An 18,068-nucleotide genomic window follows, 5' to 3' on the forward strand; every position below is an offset into this window, starting at 1 on the left:
TATATAGATCGGTGGTTCTCAACCGCCGCTCCGCGGACCGGTGCCGGTCCGCAAGGTATTTTGAAATTTTATACCTTAATTTCAAGATGCAAAATGTTGAAGGCTTGTCAATTGATGAAATATAAAACACATCAACATCACCATATTCAGAACTTCGTGAGGTAAGGTAACATTAGGCCTGGAAAATATGTTCGATTTAACTAGCAGTTCAAGCCGTCTCCTTTGACGACATGCGAGCGACAAGTACGAGCTGATTCGATAAACCACCCAGTTTGCACGACCATTCGTTTTCGATTCATTCAGTTTGTAGTTAACCCCGTATCCCTGTTGCCAGTGTTTTCGTGCGGCCTATTGCATTCATACTACGTCTGGTTGTAGTGGGTAATGAGAAACGTAGCACGACAAGGTGCTTGATCCATTGTTGGGATCAAGTCACTATCTTCGAGTCACAAGTCAGTTCGAGTCCTTGCACATTCTAACTCGAGTGAAGTCAGTCGATTTTCGAAGGTGACTCGAGTCAAGTCAAGTCGAGAAGAGTCAAATCACAAAGTCATGTCGACATTTCGACGTTCGAGGCATGATTCAAGTCATTTCATTTTGCGAGATGATTGAAGTACACATTGATTTATACTATGAATTATTATGAATCGAGTAACGACTATCGAGGTAATTATACATTCGGGACATGGTAGGGTTCACATATACGAAGAACTACTAGGCCACGTCAGAAACTGTCCGCTAAATAGATGACAGAATATGAGATCTCAGAAATTGAAACAAATTGATATGATCCAATACACAATCCAACTATATATCCACACGATACAATTGAAGCCTGTACCAATTGTTGACGAGTAATACAAATGTAAATAAAGGGGTGTAAATGTAAAGCGGTTCGTTAAGATTAGCACTAAACAGAAAGACACTGCTACAGATAGAATTCTACTAGTCCACGACAATGTAAGCTCTCGTCACTATACGTTTGCGGTCAATTTATTTGTGACTTTCCGACGGAGGCTGAGTAAAACCAGGTTACGTAATCGTTCAATGACTGCTGGTTGCTCACATATCATATCAACGTGTCGAGAGCAGGTACGTATAGGTACAGCGAGTTAGCCGACACCTATTATATTTGATGACTTGAAATTGACTCGATATTTCTTTTTCGAGTCACGAGTAAATGCACATTTTGAGATGCTGAGTCAAGTCAGGTCAAGTCATTTTTTCAAGATGACTCGAGTCAAGTCAAGTCAAGTCATCTGAAAAACTTGACTCGAGTCATCCCGACACTGACTTGGTCCGACTCCGAAACGCTTCTTCTCTAGACATTGTCGAAGAGAAGAATGTTATTCGAGTTGGCGTAGTCGGTTAATCCACGGCTTTAATCGTGAAAGACTGTAATCGACTCTCGGCGCTAGCACGTTTATTTGGGCAAAAGAATTTTTCCTCGAATCAGCAGACTAACTTCCGTAAATTCACATGAATACTATCATGAAAAAAAACCTCAAAATGTCATTCTCTGCTACAGCTGTGAGCAACCTGCGGCCATACGACCGCATGCGGCCGTAGAAGGGGATTTGTGCGGCCGTCGGCACGTGATTCAATTTGTATGTGTTGGCGGCCGTCGACATGCAAATTGACTACCGAATTTTCGAGAGATTATACTTGATCTTGAAGTTTTCTTCGAGCTGCGAGCTATTCAATGTGACTTCATTTTTTTTTGGTTTTAACATTGTAGCGCTCTTTACAATCTGAGCCCCACAGTAGACGCGAACAGCAGAGGAAAATGATGTGCTCAATATACAAATACCAACTTGGAATCGTGTGCTCCTCACGAAAGAAATTTGTTTCTGGTACGTTTGAGCGATTCCAACGTCTTTCTGCTACCCCGACAACCTGATGGGAGGTCAAGCCATAACAACAGCATGCAACAAAGTGACCAACACCATTTGGCTCACCCGAAGAAGCATCATCATTTGTAACGTGCCCTACATTTTCGAAAGCACCCCCTCTATCAACTCTACCGGTGAATCTGATCACAAGGGCTAATGATGAGGGATAAATATTTGATAGTAATATGTGAAACTACGAATATTATTGACGAAATTGATTCGTGAAACTGAAAAATAGTTGCGCTTCGCGCGACCACATTTAATTCCAGTAGCTATTCATGACATGACCACTCGCGATTTCGGTACGTATAGTAAGCCGATATGACAAAGTAGATTAGTCCGGAGTTCACCGGAAATCGACATGGACAGTTTAACATGTGTATTTGGCGTCCAGTTAGTTCATTACCAATGATTACGGCCATGTCCCGGAATGCGGCCGTAGGCTACATAGGTAATCGAATTGCGGCCGTGAATAGCAAAAAGGTTGCCCACCTCTGCAGTCTAGTACCATACGTGCAAAAGAACGGTTTCATACTTTACATTTTAGGTTTATTTCAATTTTTGATGGTCCACCGGTCCGCCAAATAATTTTTGAAATTTGACCGGACCGTAAGGTGAAAAATGTTGAGAACCACTGATATAGATCACACCATATCTGCTAGATAGGCCATTGTCTTTGAATTACATATATAATATATATATCGTCATATGCCGTACTCGAATTCAGGCCGCAATCAACAATTGTTGATAGTTATTATCACGCGGTACTGTAGCTTAGTCATACCGGTGGATCTCTCGTGGTAGTTGACTGTTGGCAATACTGCATTTACTCATACTCCCATTTTATTCAAGTCGATACGAACTGCTTAGTAACGATGATGGGGATCCACTCGTGCACGAAATTGTCCCGCTGATACTGTATTACTGCTGCTGCTGCATAAGAGATTTTACTTTTCATTATCTTCGAAAGGCGATCTATCTCGCCCGAAAGTAATGCCATAGCCAGGTTCTCGAACTCTGCATCGAAGTTCCCGAGGTTGATGGGACCCATATGAGAGTAGCAAAGGTATTAATATAATAATCACTCAGAAATGGACTTGGAAGGTAATTTTTCAGTGGCTTCATGCTAGTCCGTGCAACGCAGGGCACTCATCAAAAACAGGGCCCGTAGAAATATCAGTAAAATTGTTGCGGTTACTCAGTAATCGGTGTATAATATCATGGAAAACTGAATGGGATAGAACGGTAACTGCGTGGCCTGTCAATCATTTCCGGTCGGGTAACAGTGAGCTCACGAGTTGAGCAAATTCGCGCCAGTCACAAAACCTTAGCATTGAAAAAGTTTCAGTTTTCTGTTAGTGATCTTTTGTGGCATTTGACCTTATAGTAGGTGTTTTGCAGATATGTATTAGTGATTAATTACAACTATCGAATATTGGAAATGCCTGCAAACAGTTGTGCCTTCCCTGGTTGTAATACTAGTCGGAAAAATAGTAATTCAGTACTGCCATGGGATCTGTCTTATTATTATTATTAATATTTTAATGTATACTCATTTATACAGTATATCTATTGAAATTATGGCCTCGAAAGTCAGTGATGTTGTTGAGGAATGGTACGATATTCCTCCGGAAATTTTCAATGAACTTCTCTTCAACGACTTTGATCGAAGCAAGGACACATATCTGTTCCAAATATTATACAGCAACCAGTTGATCTTGCACCGTTGCTGCGCTCCATTTGACCATATATCTATGTGTTTTGCAGATCTGTATTAGTGATTAATTACAACAATTGAATATCGGAAATGCCTTCAAACCGGACCTCTTCTATAAAGACGCTGCTTCACTTTTGAGTGAATCGGGACTCACAGAGTCCCATATTCACCTGACGCCTTACACCAAGGTTGTATAAAATATTTTATAATATAGTTTATGGCCCTATTGTCCCTCAGATGAAAGTAGATCTCGCCAGAGGAGTTTTGAATTGGAAAGTCGGAAATTGTCTCTCGAAGATTGCTGGAGCTGAAGGAACTTCAAAGTTTATTCTTCTTTTTTCCAAGTAAATTTCTCTATTTTCATTTATTCATTTTTCGTTATTATTGACTGTATTCAGGTGGTTTGAAATAATCAATTGTGGCTACAAATGTCCGGTAAGAAAAAACGACAAACGGCTGACATGGCTTCAGAATGAGTTTGTGACATCGCTGTAGGATTGGGAAGTAATTATAGCCTACGTCCTGATGAATTTAGCAATTTAATTTAATTTTGTTGAATGTTTCAAGGAGGATGTATCCAAGCATCACAGAGGAGAGAGAAAAAGGATAATAGCTCGTCCAACTCTTGAAGGACTCATTTTCACTACATTGAATCTGGTCAAATTAGCCGAAATATTTCTCGAAGTAATGCCCTGTTTATGGCTCAAGTCCTTTACTCAGGACATTCTGGAGGCTTGTTTTGGAAATCTGGTCTGTGTCAATTTTACAGTATGTGGCATAATTTGATCTCTAATGCATCCTCTAACTAACAGAGAATGCAAGCATATCGATCTCGGCATCCTGATGCTTCGCAGGCTTACTATGGGCTGCAACACCAGACTCAGCTAAAGTCCATAAAAAAGATCAAATGGTCAAATGCCGGTTCCTCTTCCACGCATGGCACCAGTAACGTTTGGACTACCATCTATGAAGAACCCATCGCCAAGAAGAAGAAGAAAGCGTAGCTCATAATCATTCCAGCACAGGGTGAGATAGTTGTAGACTCATTAATACTAGCATAGATAGAGATATGCATACACAATATTCACTCCCTTTTCCACGCATGCATACATAATATTTACTCCCTTTTCCACGCTGAGCATTGCATATGCATAAATGTGATCATTTTTAGACCAAGGATTGTCACAGTAGCCATGATAGATGATCATCTTGGATGAAGGTGCAGGGTGCTGTCAATCCAAGGTACTTTCATTTTTATCAACATATCTTAGTAAAACTGTAATCCCCACGCCCTATGTTCCACCCAGTTCAACGTTGTCCTATGGCTTGCTCCGATTCTAACCCTTGTCCAGTCTACTGATTTACAACCACACCATATGCTGCCGTAGATATTTATTTTTCAGATGCATTTGGAAACGGGCAATATTGACAAGCCGCGACACCACGGACCATGCAACGATGGATGATAAAATCGGATGAATATCTCCAAACTGTCACTAACATCAAACCCATTTCCTAGATATGAAAGGGTCATGGCGACCCGGAGATCTTTCATTTTAACCGGGTTTACACTTTGGTCTCCACGGTGTCTTCATGCACCAAGCAGTCACTTCCAGTTGTGCCCCGGATAGTTTTGCATAACTGGCTAACATCTAGCAAATGGTCGATAATGGTCAATACACAATACCACAAATAACTGTTGAAATGTGTTCATTTCTTGAAAGGATTGCATGAAGTGAGATATAATGGCAGTTAACAATGCCTTATGACTACATAGCCGAAATGTAGTAATATTGTGCCCTCCATTTCGTATGGTAGAGGGTTAGCTGATATACGCATCGTCATTGAACCGTCATACTTGTAATACCGTTTCTTAATGACTAGCGATGTAAAATGTTAGCACCAGAGAGAGAGAGAGAGAGTCAGCGGTGCAGGCAGAACGTGTAACCTGAAAAATAATCCATAGCGTATTAGAAAGCATAAATGCCACTGGTGCTAATCTTAGGTCATATTTATAGAAACTAGATGGGAAGTAATTAAAAGACGAGTTACATGCTAATAACTATGAAATTGCAAACAAAATAATTCATCATTCTTTACTCAAGATTGGTTTTCCCTTCAAATCACCACGAGTACCCTGGCTTCCTTTATTCGATTCTCTTCCTTTTCGAAGTTTACTAACTAGCTTTTTCGTGAAGGAGCGACCCAACACTCTGAGAAATAAGCCAATGATACTTTAACTATAGTTTGGGTTGGACATCAGAACATGTCGCTCTGTTGATGCTGCTTGTGAAGTTGAATACGTACGAACTTTCGATAACTCTGTCCTGCGAAATTGAAAAGTTCATTAACTTTGGGGATTTGCTGCATTCCCTTGTAAACTCCCTGTAGACTCTCCTAAGAAGAAAGAGCAGGTCTGAGCTTGGATAAATAAGTGCCCCGGCCTTCCGCTCCATTAGGGGGATCAACTTGCCAAAGGGCTTACCAGTGTTATTTGAATATATTCAAGCAAAGATCGGTCCAACTGGTCATTGAATTTTCGAATCGCCTTTCTCAAAGTAAAACCAGCCATGCATTCCAAAATATCACTCCCCCTTTCAGAAATACTGGCAGACACTAATGACTCAGGCTGCGGTGCCTTTATTCCATTATCAATAATTCTTTCCATGAGCTCAAGTAAAAATTTGGTAGAGAGAAGCCTATCCTTTGATTTTGTAAATGATATTGGATCACCGCAAACCTTACTGTAACTCATCACAAGATCATCAGGATTTCCGTTGGAGTTCATACTGATAATCCAACCCGTAGCTAGTTCAATACCTTTTTCAGAGAGTACTGGCGGGTCTTTGAAATCCAATGAGCGCAGCAGCGGTGCAAGATCAACTGGTTGCTGTATGATATTTGGAACATACATGGTGTCCTTGCTTTCGTCAAAGTCGTTGAAGAGCAGTTCGTGGACGATTTCCGGAGGAATATTGTACCACTCCTCAACAACATCACTGACTTTCGAGGCCATAATTTCAATAGATATACTGTATAAATGAGTAGGCCTATACATTAAAATATTAATAATAATAATAAGACAGATCCCATGACAGTACCGAATTACTATTTTTCCGACTAGTATTACAACTAGGGAAGGCACAACTGTTTGCAGGCATTTCCAATATTCGATAGTTGTAATTAATCACTAATACGTATCTGCAAAACACCTACTATAAGGTCAAATGCCCCAAAAGATCACTAACAGAAAACAGACACTTTCTCAATGCTAAGGTTTTGTGCCTGGCGCGAATTTGCTCAACTCGTGAGCTCACTGTTACCCGACCGGTAATGATTGACAGGCCACGCAGTTACCGTTCTATCCCATTCAGTTTTCCATGATAATATCATTGATTACAGCTCTCCACCATAGTCGACATCACTCAATCCCGTGCCTCCTTTCAACCTTATCCCCCGAACCTATTAATAAAACTGATTGATTGTTGTATATGTATATTGTATATTGTATATATATCATTGGGGTATCTAGAGTTCTAGATATCCCTGATATATCATTGCCCGAACGGACTGATTTCGCCTGGAACCGACCTTACAGCGTTAAGGGGCGTGGAAATTTTCAATTATTGTGTGAATATATCATTGGTGTATAATGTCGCCTATATCAGGTACGCATGCTGGTGCTGGAATAATAATCGTTTAGTTATATTTTTCATTATGAATAAGTCACACACAATGTACAATGCGATAAGACACAATGCGATATCATGAACAGATAGTAGGATCTCGAACGACACGCATCAGTAGCGATCGTTTTAACATCCACCTCGGCCTAGAGTGCCCGATGTCACAGTTCTTTTCGATGTTGATCTTTTTGAAGCCGCGGCCCTTCTACTGGTTCTTTCCATTACTTGTGAGTGCTTTCTTTCGTCGGGTCTTTTACTGGGCTTTTTTGTCACCGTAAGAACGGCAACGGCGGGGGAAGAGGAGCCCAGATAAACCTCCGACGGAAATCTAACGCGGTTCGTCAGATTGGTGAGCGCTTATCGTAACCACTACACCATCTTCATGACTTTTGTCGAGGCAATTTTAACGGTGGTCTGCTAAAGCAGGTCTAACGCTAAAAAAAAGTCAGAGCCCACATTTTTAGATTTGAACACGCCATGGACTGCCGCTAGATTACAATATGATGGGTAAATGCTAGGTTTCGAAACTGTAGTTTCAAACATTATGATGGGCCATATTTGCTGTGATAAAATATGTCATATGGGTAATTTATCACATTTTTCAAAATGAGAGTTCTCATTATCTCTTGGTTATCACGACAGTGCAAAGTGCAGAGATGAGCGGATTTGAAATTTCTATGTCCTAATCCAATCCAAATCCGAACCTTCAAATCAAAATCCTAATCCATAACTTTTTTCATATTCAAGTCCATGTCCAATCCTAATTCATTCATTCATTCATTGGTTTATTATTCAATTTTATCAGTTCAATACACCACAAAAATGCGATACAATGAAAAGATAGGAAGATGTCGAAGCGACAAGGAGTAGTCTATGGAATCTGACACCCGGGTGTCAGATTCCACCTTGGCCTAGGCGATGTAAAGAGGAGGCATGCACACTGAATGAAAGTAAAGAAGGTATAGTATAGAAAAAGAATGCGACAAGAAATAGGGCGGCATGTCATGGAAAGCGAGATCGATAGGTCAGTCGTGGTCCGGTAATCTTGAGGATGGACTGTATTTATTTAGTAGTAATTGCTTGTATTTCGACTTGAATGTGGACACTGGACATGCTCGTCGACTGTCGGATGGCCGGCGGGATACTGTTCCAAACATCAGGTCCGGCATATTTGATGGAGCGATGATCTTTTCGGTCGATCATATGATATTTGGACGACGTGGACGCGCGTGTGTTGTACTTGTGCGCTTTTGATTCAGAGGTAAAGAAGTCATTGAAATATTCGGGGCAACGACCGCAGTGAAACTGATACATAAACTTGGCGATTTCTAGTTTCCGCATATCTTCTATGTTTAGGACGCCGAATCTCTTCAGCAGCGACTTATTGGATGGGCAGCCAGGACCCTTTGGGGCCCTAGCTATGATTCGGAGTACTTTATGCTGTAGTTTCTGCAGTGGCTTGAGTGCAGTTTTACTGGCAGCCCCCCAACAGCGGATGTCATAATGTAACTTCGATTGGTTTAAGGATTTAAAGAGTATCAGAAGAACCCATGCTGGCATGAAGCGCCCAAGGCTGTAGAACAGGCCGCACTCCAATTCCAACTGGAAATTCAGAAAAAATACTAATTTATGCAACAGAGGGATTCGAAAATTTTCTTTCACAACCAACGATTCACTTGATTCAAGATAACTTAGTAACCATAAGTATATGGTTGATCTGAATAAAGTTTGTCGCCATTCGCCACACGACATTTCAATATCCCAGAAAATAGGTCAATCCAATCCAAATCCTAATCCGCTCTGAAAAAAATGTCTTATCTAAATCCAATCCAAATCCGACAAATTTTCACAAATCCTGTTTTTTCAAAACCTAATCCTAATCCATGCTCATCTCTGGCAAAGTGCACTGACATTTATCTTGGTATGATCTTTAGCGCCTCTTTCGTTAATTTCTTGGAACATCAGTTACTTAGCGACAGAGAAACGCGCTGCCTTGTGTGTTGCATTCGTTGGTCTGCTGACTCGGCTGGCATCTGAGAAATAATCGATACTATACAGCATTACAGTAGCATAACCTGTACAACTATGGTGCGCGGTAGTTAGCACAGCAAATGAATTGTCTCATATAAATTTTTCCCAATGCTGCCGAGTTTTCATCTGTCGACCAGAATAAGTACTGATACAGTTGTATACGTACTTGTATGTGGCATGATCTGGAATTAACCGACAGGCGACAATCGTTTTCCTTCAGCATTAAGGACGGTACGGAAAATTCCAGTCGGCTAATATGCGGTTCTTCAGTTGTTTTTGAACATTTTTTCTGGCCAATGCTAAGAATTTGCTCTGTTTAACCCGTTTCCCTAACCCAAGCTTATACAATCACTAACCTTAACCTAAGCTATTAACCTTATATTTCACCATTATCCATTAGTCAGCCAGAATGTACGGGAACAACTGAAGTTGTGCCGGTTATTAAGCTGGATTTGACAAATTCTAGTCCAAAAAGGCTTCAAATATTTGAACCATGTTCGGTTCTCGGCAATAACACGTTCCGAAGCGACGTAGGATTATCTGGGCACCTCCTCAACACTGTTACATCGGACATTAGGCCGATGTGGACGCTAGGTTAAGAGATTGGACTTGGCGGTTTCAGTATCCTCGTATCTCAGTGGTTCTCAAACATTTTTAGACACACACCCCTTTTTGATAGAAGAATTTGGCGCCCCCCTTATCGACATATCACAAAATTTAACCAGAATGCTAGCTATCCCAACGGACTGTTGATGAGAGAATTCTCAAATATGTAATTCGGACTACAACTACAAATAGTAGGTAAATCGCGCCAAGCGCGAAAAAAAATTCAGTTGACCACAGCTTCGCGCCGCGCTTCAGATGCTTTCACGCCCCCCACTTTGAGAACCACTGTCCTATCTGTTCACGACATTGTATTGTGTCTTGTGTATCACATTGTACATTGTGTGTCTTGAGCGGATGAATATTGTAGAACCGCCGATTATTACGACTAAATATTATCTTGGTATACCGGTACGTAGTCTTAGATAGCTATCGCTTCGTGGTCTTATAGCATCCATGATCACTGATCAGTACTTTTCACGGTCCATATGCAACAAAACTCTAATCGTGATTGCCCAGTATTTCTGAGCTGAAAGCTAAAATATATTGTTTTGACATAACAAGGAAATAGAATAACAAGTGGTGCAGTAGCTTGAGTAATTGGTTCTTCTGAGTTGTGGGATCATGGAAAATTATAATGTTCTGCAACGACTTGGGAAAGGGGCACAAGGGTCGGTTTATCTTGTAGAACATCGAAACGATAAGAAATCATATGTGCTGAAGAAAGTCGAGTGCAATGATGAAGGCGAAGCCAACAAGGCTTTCAAGGAAGCAATGGCTCTGCAGGAGCTAAAACACCCATTCATTTGCGGTTACAAAGAATTCTTTGTGACGTGGGACAAGGAAGAATCGGCGATGTACGTTTGCATCGTCATGAATTTTTACGAGCTGGGAGATTTGGCGAAAGTCATCAAGACAAAGCGGCAGAAACATGAAAAACTGGATGAGATGATCATCAAAAAATGGGTGGGACAGATGATCGAGGGCATCGTTTTCGTCCACGACAAGCACGTAATACACCGGGACCTCAAACCTAGCAACATCTTCATGACCAAGAATTTGAATATCACAATCGGAGACTTTGGAGTGTCGACTGTGATGGGGGATGCACGCACACGTACTCGAACTACGGTAGGATCCATGAATTGGATGGCTCCTGAAGTCATGGACCGACCGTACGACGAACGTAGTGACGTGTGGTCTCTTGGATGTATCATACTGGAGATGGCGACCTGCTCCACGATGGATGCATCTCAGATATCCGCCGCGTTGTTCGAAATCAAACAAGACCCTCAATGTCTTGAAGATGTGCTCGATGGAATTCAAAACTCGGGTTACTGTAAGGATATGTGTCAGCTGATCCGTACCATGCTACGTCGGAATTTCCAACAACGCCCTACGGCTGCCGAATTGGTTGCCATTCCCTACGTGCAGGAATGCTTGCTGCTAAACCCGGAAACTGAGCTTGCCAAGAAAAAATCGGTTTCCAAACAGACAAAAGAAGACGTTCCGAAAGGCAAGGGTGTCGCCAGCGTCGTGAAATACATGACCACGCACGCCGACAGTCAGGACGCACAGAGAAAAGCTTTGGAATATTTGAACACTCTCATCACGTCGCAGAAACAGATCGATCAGTTCATGGATACGGTTGCGAAAAAGATAGCCTCTTCGATGACCGATCATATACAAGACTTACAAATACAACTTCACGCCTGTAATCTAATATCCAAGTCTCTAAACGCGAACGCCCCCGGTAACTTGCTTTACACGAAAGACGTGATACACCCGATCCTGCTAGCGATGAGGTCCCACGTCGGTAGTAGCGAATTACAAGCGGCCGCGTGTTCTATACTGATGGGTTTGTCGGCCGAAGAAAACGCTGCAGAAATCATTGGAAATATCGGCGGAATACAGGATATTCTTTCGGCAATGCGCCAATTTCCGAAAGATGCAAAAATCGCGGCGACCTGCTGCGGTGCTTTGTGGAGCCTGGCCGTGAACGAAGGCAACGCGGCCATCGTTACCAAAGAGCGGGGTCTAGTGGATGTATGCAATGCTATGGAGCGGCACAGTACTTCCGCCGATGTTTCTGAAGCAGCTTGTTCCGCTATTTGGTCGCTATCCCTTGAAGATGACAATCTCGATCAGCTCTCCGATATTGGCGTACCTTTGATCATTGAAGCTCTCAAATCTCACGTTAAAGACGAGAGGGTCGTGAAAAATGGTTTTATGGCGTTGACCAGTATTATAACATGCGGAGAAGTGTGCGCGTACCGCGTGCTTTCACCGACTCCTGAACTTGTCGGTTTGAAAGTTATCCTTTCCGCTTATGAGCAGCATCAGGCTAATCCTGATATCACTGAAAATTTCTGTGGTCTTATTCTTGAGCTTTGTGAATACGACGATGTGATTACCGAGATTAAGTCTGCGCATTATCAGTTTAAAAAGCGTATTGACAAAGTCTCAGCCAGCTATAAGTCACACAAAGAGATAGCTACGATGGTAGCATCGATCATTAAATTCATAAACAAGTGAATGCCAGATGGCTATAGTTCAAACAGACCACACGATATCAGTATCGTGATTTACCACATACTGGCACATATTGATTTTTCACTAACGAAATGTCCAACCAAAAATATATTAGAGGCAAGCGCAATCAACCCTTTCAAAATCTCAATGCTTATGAATGATGATGCAAGACAATGCATAGAATTGAATCATGCAAGACATTGTTTGTTTATTTGTTTGTTATTTCACATTCAATATTTTAACTACGCACTAAATACTCCTCTATTCCGCTTCATGACTTATCGTGTGATCGGGTAATTTAACCCAAATATTACCAACGCTTTCATTTATATATCATTTTTAGGCGTACCGTACTATAAATCTTTGCACATAATCGATGTATAAGCAGTAAAATTCTATGTGCTGTCACCAGTGGTGGAATGGATGATGAATATTTGGAAGACAGCTTTTCGACTGATCCTACGGCGTCAATAGGCACAATTAGTTTCATTTTCTGTGGTTATGTTAAGATGTAACAATAGTAACAGTATTATTTCACGTGTTTTATAAATCATGTTTATTTGCACCCACTGTTGCTCGCTTCTTTTCACGTCATCTCAATTTAGAATAAACTTTCAATGCACAGAAAACCTTAGATATCTTATGGACAAGGTTGTGTCCCTGGTTTTTTGAGACGGGCAACATAAACCCCGTGCGAACGATGAGATCATTATATATATGCTGCAGTCAGGAGCAATTAACTGCAAGTCATTGAAAAATCATCGCTGTAAACTCGAAACGGAGTTTGAGAAAAATTTGTAGCATATGGTAGGTGTGTTGCAATGGCCAAATATTTTGTCAACCGTATCAACAAGGAGGGATTTATGTATATATGCACTCCCATTATCTCACTGGGCGCTGGTTTAATGACTTGAGCAGCATTTCGCATTTTCGCAGTTAGTGAGGAAATAGATCTACAGTACACATCAATGTCTGAAACAGCAAACATAGGAGCATGCTCTGCTCGAACACGGTGAAAATTTATTATGACCATGTTAGCGATCGAGTGATTGGTTGATCATGTACCTTCCTGGTAATAATATAGAGCTGCATGAGCATAATCGAGTACGTCGAGTATTGAAGGTCTGTGCGAAGAAAATGATGATGATGACATTTATGCTCCGCAATAACGATAATTTGATACTTTTTCGACCGTGCGTATTCCATTACGCTTTGTTATTATGCCGCGTGTCGATAACTACTTCGCAAAAAGTCGTTTTCAGAGTCAAGAGAGAGAGAGAGTCTTTATTTTCATCCAACTAATGTACATAACAACAGACGGCAATGATGGTGGTACAGAAAATATGCATGCACATGCACACATTGCACACTAAACACAGTATTCGGTATTAGATAGGAATGATCGATACGACCTTGAGGTTTAACTAGTCCAGTGGTTCTTAACCTTTGTTCTTCCAGCGCCCCCCTTCAAAAATTATCGTGCTCCAGCGCCCCCAACTCACATTATAAGGACTGTAATAAAGACAATGGGTAAGAGGGAAGGCCGTAACAGCACTTCGTCAGCCCCCTAAAAAACGATTGTCTTGCGCACCCATAGCGTGGTAAACCAAACGTCTGAGGGCTTCGCCCCCAAGAACCCCGACGCGTAATTTCGATGGTCAGCAAAGTTTGTGTGGCCTGGTCGCCCGAGGCGCCAAAATTTTTTATAATGAATGAATGAATAGGTGCTAATTGCATATATTATATATGTCGCAATAAACTTTTTATCCTCTCAGCCCGTGTAATCAGATATGCCAGTAGCGCCAAGTGAGCTGTTGTATTGGAAAATAAAGGCCACGTATTTAATAATTGAGCATATTCGGGCGTTCCCGTTTGTACAATTAATTCGTTACATGTTGTTATTTTGTTACCTCTTGTCGCTATAGTCAAAAGATATTGAAACGCATCAACGTGGTTCGGCTCTGTCATATCGAGCCTCCTGTCTACCTTGCATGTCGCATTTCACTGTTACATTTTTGTAGTGTAATGTTGATATGTAATGTATACGAATAAATATTCTCTCTCTCTCTCTCTCGTCAACGCGATTCAAAATTGGTATCTATTTCATCACTGGCAAATTATTTTCACTGATGGATGTTATTTGTTCTGTGGGGTGCAGATTGCGACGACATGATAATTCGGCACGAGTGCTTTCAGCACCTGTGGCGATTAGATATATATACATCGAAGTTTACAAGTAGGCTACTTCTTGGTGTGAGGATCATCTATCTCAGTGGTTCTCAACCGCCGGTCCGCGGACCGGTGCCGGTCCGTGACGACTTTTCTACCGGTCTGCGAGGTATATTAGGATTTTATACCTTAATTTCAAAATGAAAGATGTTGAAGGCTAGTCCGTTGACCTTCTTTTCATGGTTATTGCTTTGCGTTTAGTTCGAAATTTACATTTCAAAATTCTCTCGTCGACAGGCATAGGCTTCCATGCCATCAAACTATCCGTTGGAATTACCAGCATTCTGGTTGTATTTTGGATATGACGATCAGTGGGCGCGAAATTTTTCACTATCACAAAGGGAGACGTGTCTACAAAAGTTTGAGGACCACTGCACTAAATCTACAATCCTGATGGGAGATCAAGAAATAACAACACGAAGATGCATCATCATTTATATTTCGCCCTAAATGTTCGAAAACACTCCCTACATAAACTCTACCGATGAATCTGACCCTATTGTCTGAGAAAGGATAACTTATTTGATAGTAATATGTGAAACTATACGAATAATAATGACGAAATTCATTCGTGAATCGGATAAAATTTTCGCGCTTTGCGCGACCATGTCCGATTCCAGTAGTTATTCATTCATAACATGACCACTACGTAGCGATTTCAGTGCGTATAGTAAGACGATATGAATAAGTAGACATGGACTGTACAGTTTAACATGTGTATTTCACGTCCAGTTAGTTCATCATTACCGGTGTCCTGGAATGCGGTCGTATAGGCCATTTAAGTTATCGAATTGCAGCCGTGAATAGCAAAACGGTTGCCATCTCTGCTCTAGTACGACACTTGCAGAAAAACAGCTGCATCCATTACAGTTGGGGTTGATTTCAATTTTTTATGATCCACCGGTCCGCCAAGTATCTTTTGAAATTTTACCGGTCCGCGAAGTGAAAAAGGTTGAGAACCACTGCCTATCTCGTAATTTATGCTTGATTCAACAACTTTGCTCGGCTTTTTAGCCAATTTCTTACGATTTTGAGTGGCCTTTCACGGACCGCCTGAAACTAGTCCGCGTACCCCAGCTTAAGAACCGCTGAATTAGATTCTGAATGAATCATGTATTCGAATACCAGTCAATGTGAGTAACTGAGTGTAGCAAGTCTTGAAGAGTTCAAATATGTAGGCCTACCTTATGTGCCACCAGAAAGTATATAATATGCAGAAGTGGTCAGTAACGAAGTAATTCTACTTTTTTGAAGTACCCAAGTAGTTTTCCTCTGTTTCTAGTACTTACTGAAATAGAACTAATTTGTCGCTACTTCTACTTCATAATATTTTGTGATTTACTTATACTTACTTTTTGTTATTTACAGGTTGTGAAGTAGAAGTATTTTATTCTCCCATGAGAGAGAGAGAGAGAATGAGACGGAGGAATTTAGGGACTTTTTCGCGAAGTACCAACAATAATAATTTAACTATCACAAAAGTTAAGGAAAGTTCAGATTTTTCATCGAGCCAAGTCGTTTCAGCGCCCTATCCTATCTTTTCATCATATCGCAATGTTTGTTTGTTCGTTTGTGGGTTTTGTGGGACTCATGGTGTTTGTCGAATACTATATTAGTCATTTACACCAGGCCGATAATCTTCATCTTTATTCCGTAACTGCCGACTTGTAGCACGGCCCACTTCTAGGCTTTTTGTAAGACACCGATTACGCGGATGAGATGGCGAGGAGGAACCTAAATGTATTGATTTAATAAACTATTTATTAATATGATGATGAAATATATTCCCTATATTTACACGGTTGTAACCAAGTCACAAGGCTCCGAGTCACAAGTCAATATCACTTCTATGGTTTTGACTCGAGTCAAGTCGAGTCATTTCCGATTCACCACCGAGTCAAGTCCTAGTTCAAGTCAGCGAGCAGAGGGTCGCGTCCGAGTCATGGTACAATGACTCGAGTCCTAGTCCAAGTCATTGTGTTGGCTGCTCAGCGCTCAGTCTCCAGTTAAAGTCATGAAAAAAAACACTCTGTTTGGTGATATCGAATGATTCGCATTTATAATATACTAATTTTACTCACTTTTAGCAGTTTCTTGCTGCATTTTCAGGTACCAGTACCAATAGACGAGATCCCAATAGTGTGGTTGCTTTACTATTCTTCAAAATTTCAATGAAATGTCGGTCTTGGCCGCCTTACAAACTTATAATACGGCGGAGGGCACAATTCCGTGACATTATCTGAAATGAAGCTCTGGGGTAAACAAAACTTGAGAGCCGCTTCTACAAAACAAAACTATCATTCGCACCCTACGATCGAATTCTTACGTGTAGAAACATTGTAATGAGCAGCATGAATAATCCAGCTCTCTGTACCGTCCGCATGGCTCAGTTTCCGGCTTTTGACAACCCGCGAGAGCGTATTTACGAATGCTTCACTTATAACTACGTACTTACTTGCTTAGCCTACTGTCGCTACTTCTACCAGGCATATCTAGAAACTAGTTCTAGATATCTCTGACTTCTACTTCTACTTGAAGTAGTTTTAGGATGCTTTTAAAATGACTACTTCTACTCGTACTTGAATAGATTTTAGCTTCTCTACTTCTACTTCTACTTGAGTAGCATTCTTGACTAATACCACAAAAATTGCGATACAATGAAAAGATAGAAGGTGTCGAAACGACTCGGAGTAGTCTTTGAAATCAGACACGCTCCTTGACCTAGGTGATGTAAAGAGGAGGCATGCACACTGAATTAAAAGTAAAAGAAGGAATATATAGACAAGCAAGCGAAAAAATGGAGGTGTCATGTCACGGAAGGCGACATCGATACGTCAGTTCGTGGTTCGGTAATCTTGAAGACGGACTATAGTATTCATTTGGTAGAAATTGCTTGTATTCCGACTTCAATGTGGACATGTTCGTCGACTGTCGGATAGCCGGCGGGATACTGTTCCACACGTCTGGTCCACATTCAATCACGATCTTCTGACGTCCAATTAGTATAGAGACAATAAATCGTTCTCCCCCTTGACTTTCAAAAAGAAATAGAAATAGGTGATCCACCTGCGTCGTGTCAGTTCTGATGGGATGTGACTAGAAAAATGTCCTCCGTCACCCCTGAGCATCAGTGAAGATGAGGCGGTGACGGGTGAATGTATTGAAAGTGGAGGTAGCCTAATAGCGTCACCGCTGACCAGGTATAGCATGTAGACAATAAGAAAAATACACTCCACTACTCCGAAAAAGTATTAGAAGTCGGCCCACTTCACCACTGCCTGGTGTCCAACTCTGCAATTTACCCGTGTCCGAGCGTATTGCGGTATTCGGGTTGATTACGAATGGATAGCGAATCACTTGTGACGATCGTCTTCATCC

General features: G+C 41.3%; 1 protein-coding gene and 3 long non-coding RNA genes across 5 annotated transcripts in view; 2 read left to right on the forward strand and 2 right to left on the reverse strand.

Moving 5' to 3' along the window:
• The window catches only part of LOC145439151 (uncharacterized), a 168,417-nt gene that overhangs the window by 59,099 nt on the left and 91,250 nt on the right, over nucleotides 1-18,068 (reverse strand). The window lies entirely within an intron of this gene.
• Nucleotides 3,693-5,314, forward strand: LOC145439117 (uncharacterized). 2 transcript variants are annotated; one of them, XR_013915097.1, is made up of 6 exons: nucleotides 3,693-3,797; nucleotides 3,847-3,953; nucleotides 4,008-4,113; nucleotides 4,177-4,359; nucleotides 4,422-4,635; nucleotides 4,781-5,314. It is a non-coding gene; the product is annotated as an uncharacterized LOC145439117 (long non-coding RNA). The 2 variants fall into 2 exon arrangements; XR_013915098.1 differs by having other exon boundaries at nucleotides 4,177-4,341.
• LOC145439118 (uncharacterized) lies at nucleotides 5,515-6,642 on the reverse strand. Its single transcript, XR_013915099.1, has 2 exons — nucleotides 6,430-6,642; nucleotides 5,515-5,557 (listed from the first exon to the last, which is right to left on the reverse strand). It is a non-coding gene; the product is annotated as an uncharacterized LOC145439118 (long non-coding RNA).
• LOC145439119 (serine/threonine kinase-like domain-containing protein STKLD1) lies at nucleotides 9,300-13,090 on the forward strand. Its single transcript, XM_080316596.1, has one exon. The coding sequence runs from the start codon at nucleotides 10,554-10,556 to the stop codon at nucleotides 12,462-12,464; it is 1,911 nt and encodes a 636-aa protein (XP_080172722.1). The 5' UTR covers nucleotides 9,300-10,553; the 3' UTR covers nucleotides 12,465-13,090.

Source organism: Botryllus schlosseri, chromosome 5 (genome assembly GCF_051294905.1).
Source record: "Botryllus schlosseri isolate E-star chromosome 5, Bs_hap1, whole genome shotgun sequence".
Taxonomy (NCBI): Eukaryota; Metazoa; Chordata; class Ascidiacea; order Stolidobranchia; family Styelidae; genus Botryllus; species Botryllus schlosseri.

Bases quoted from the DNA above. Each gene is read 5' to 3' on its own strand.
- LOC145439119 (XM_080316596.1), top strand. From the start codon at position 10,554: ATGGAAAATTATAATGTTCTGCAACGACTTGGGAAAGGGGCACAAGGG.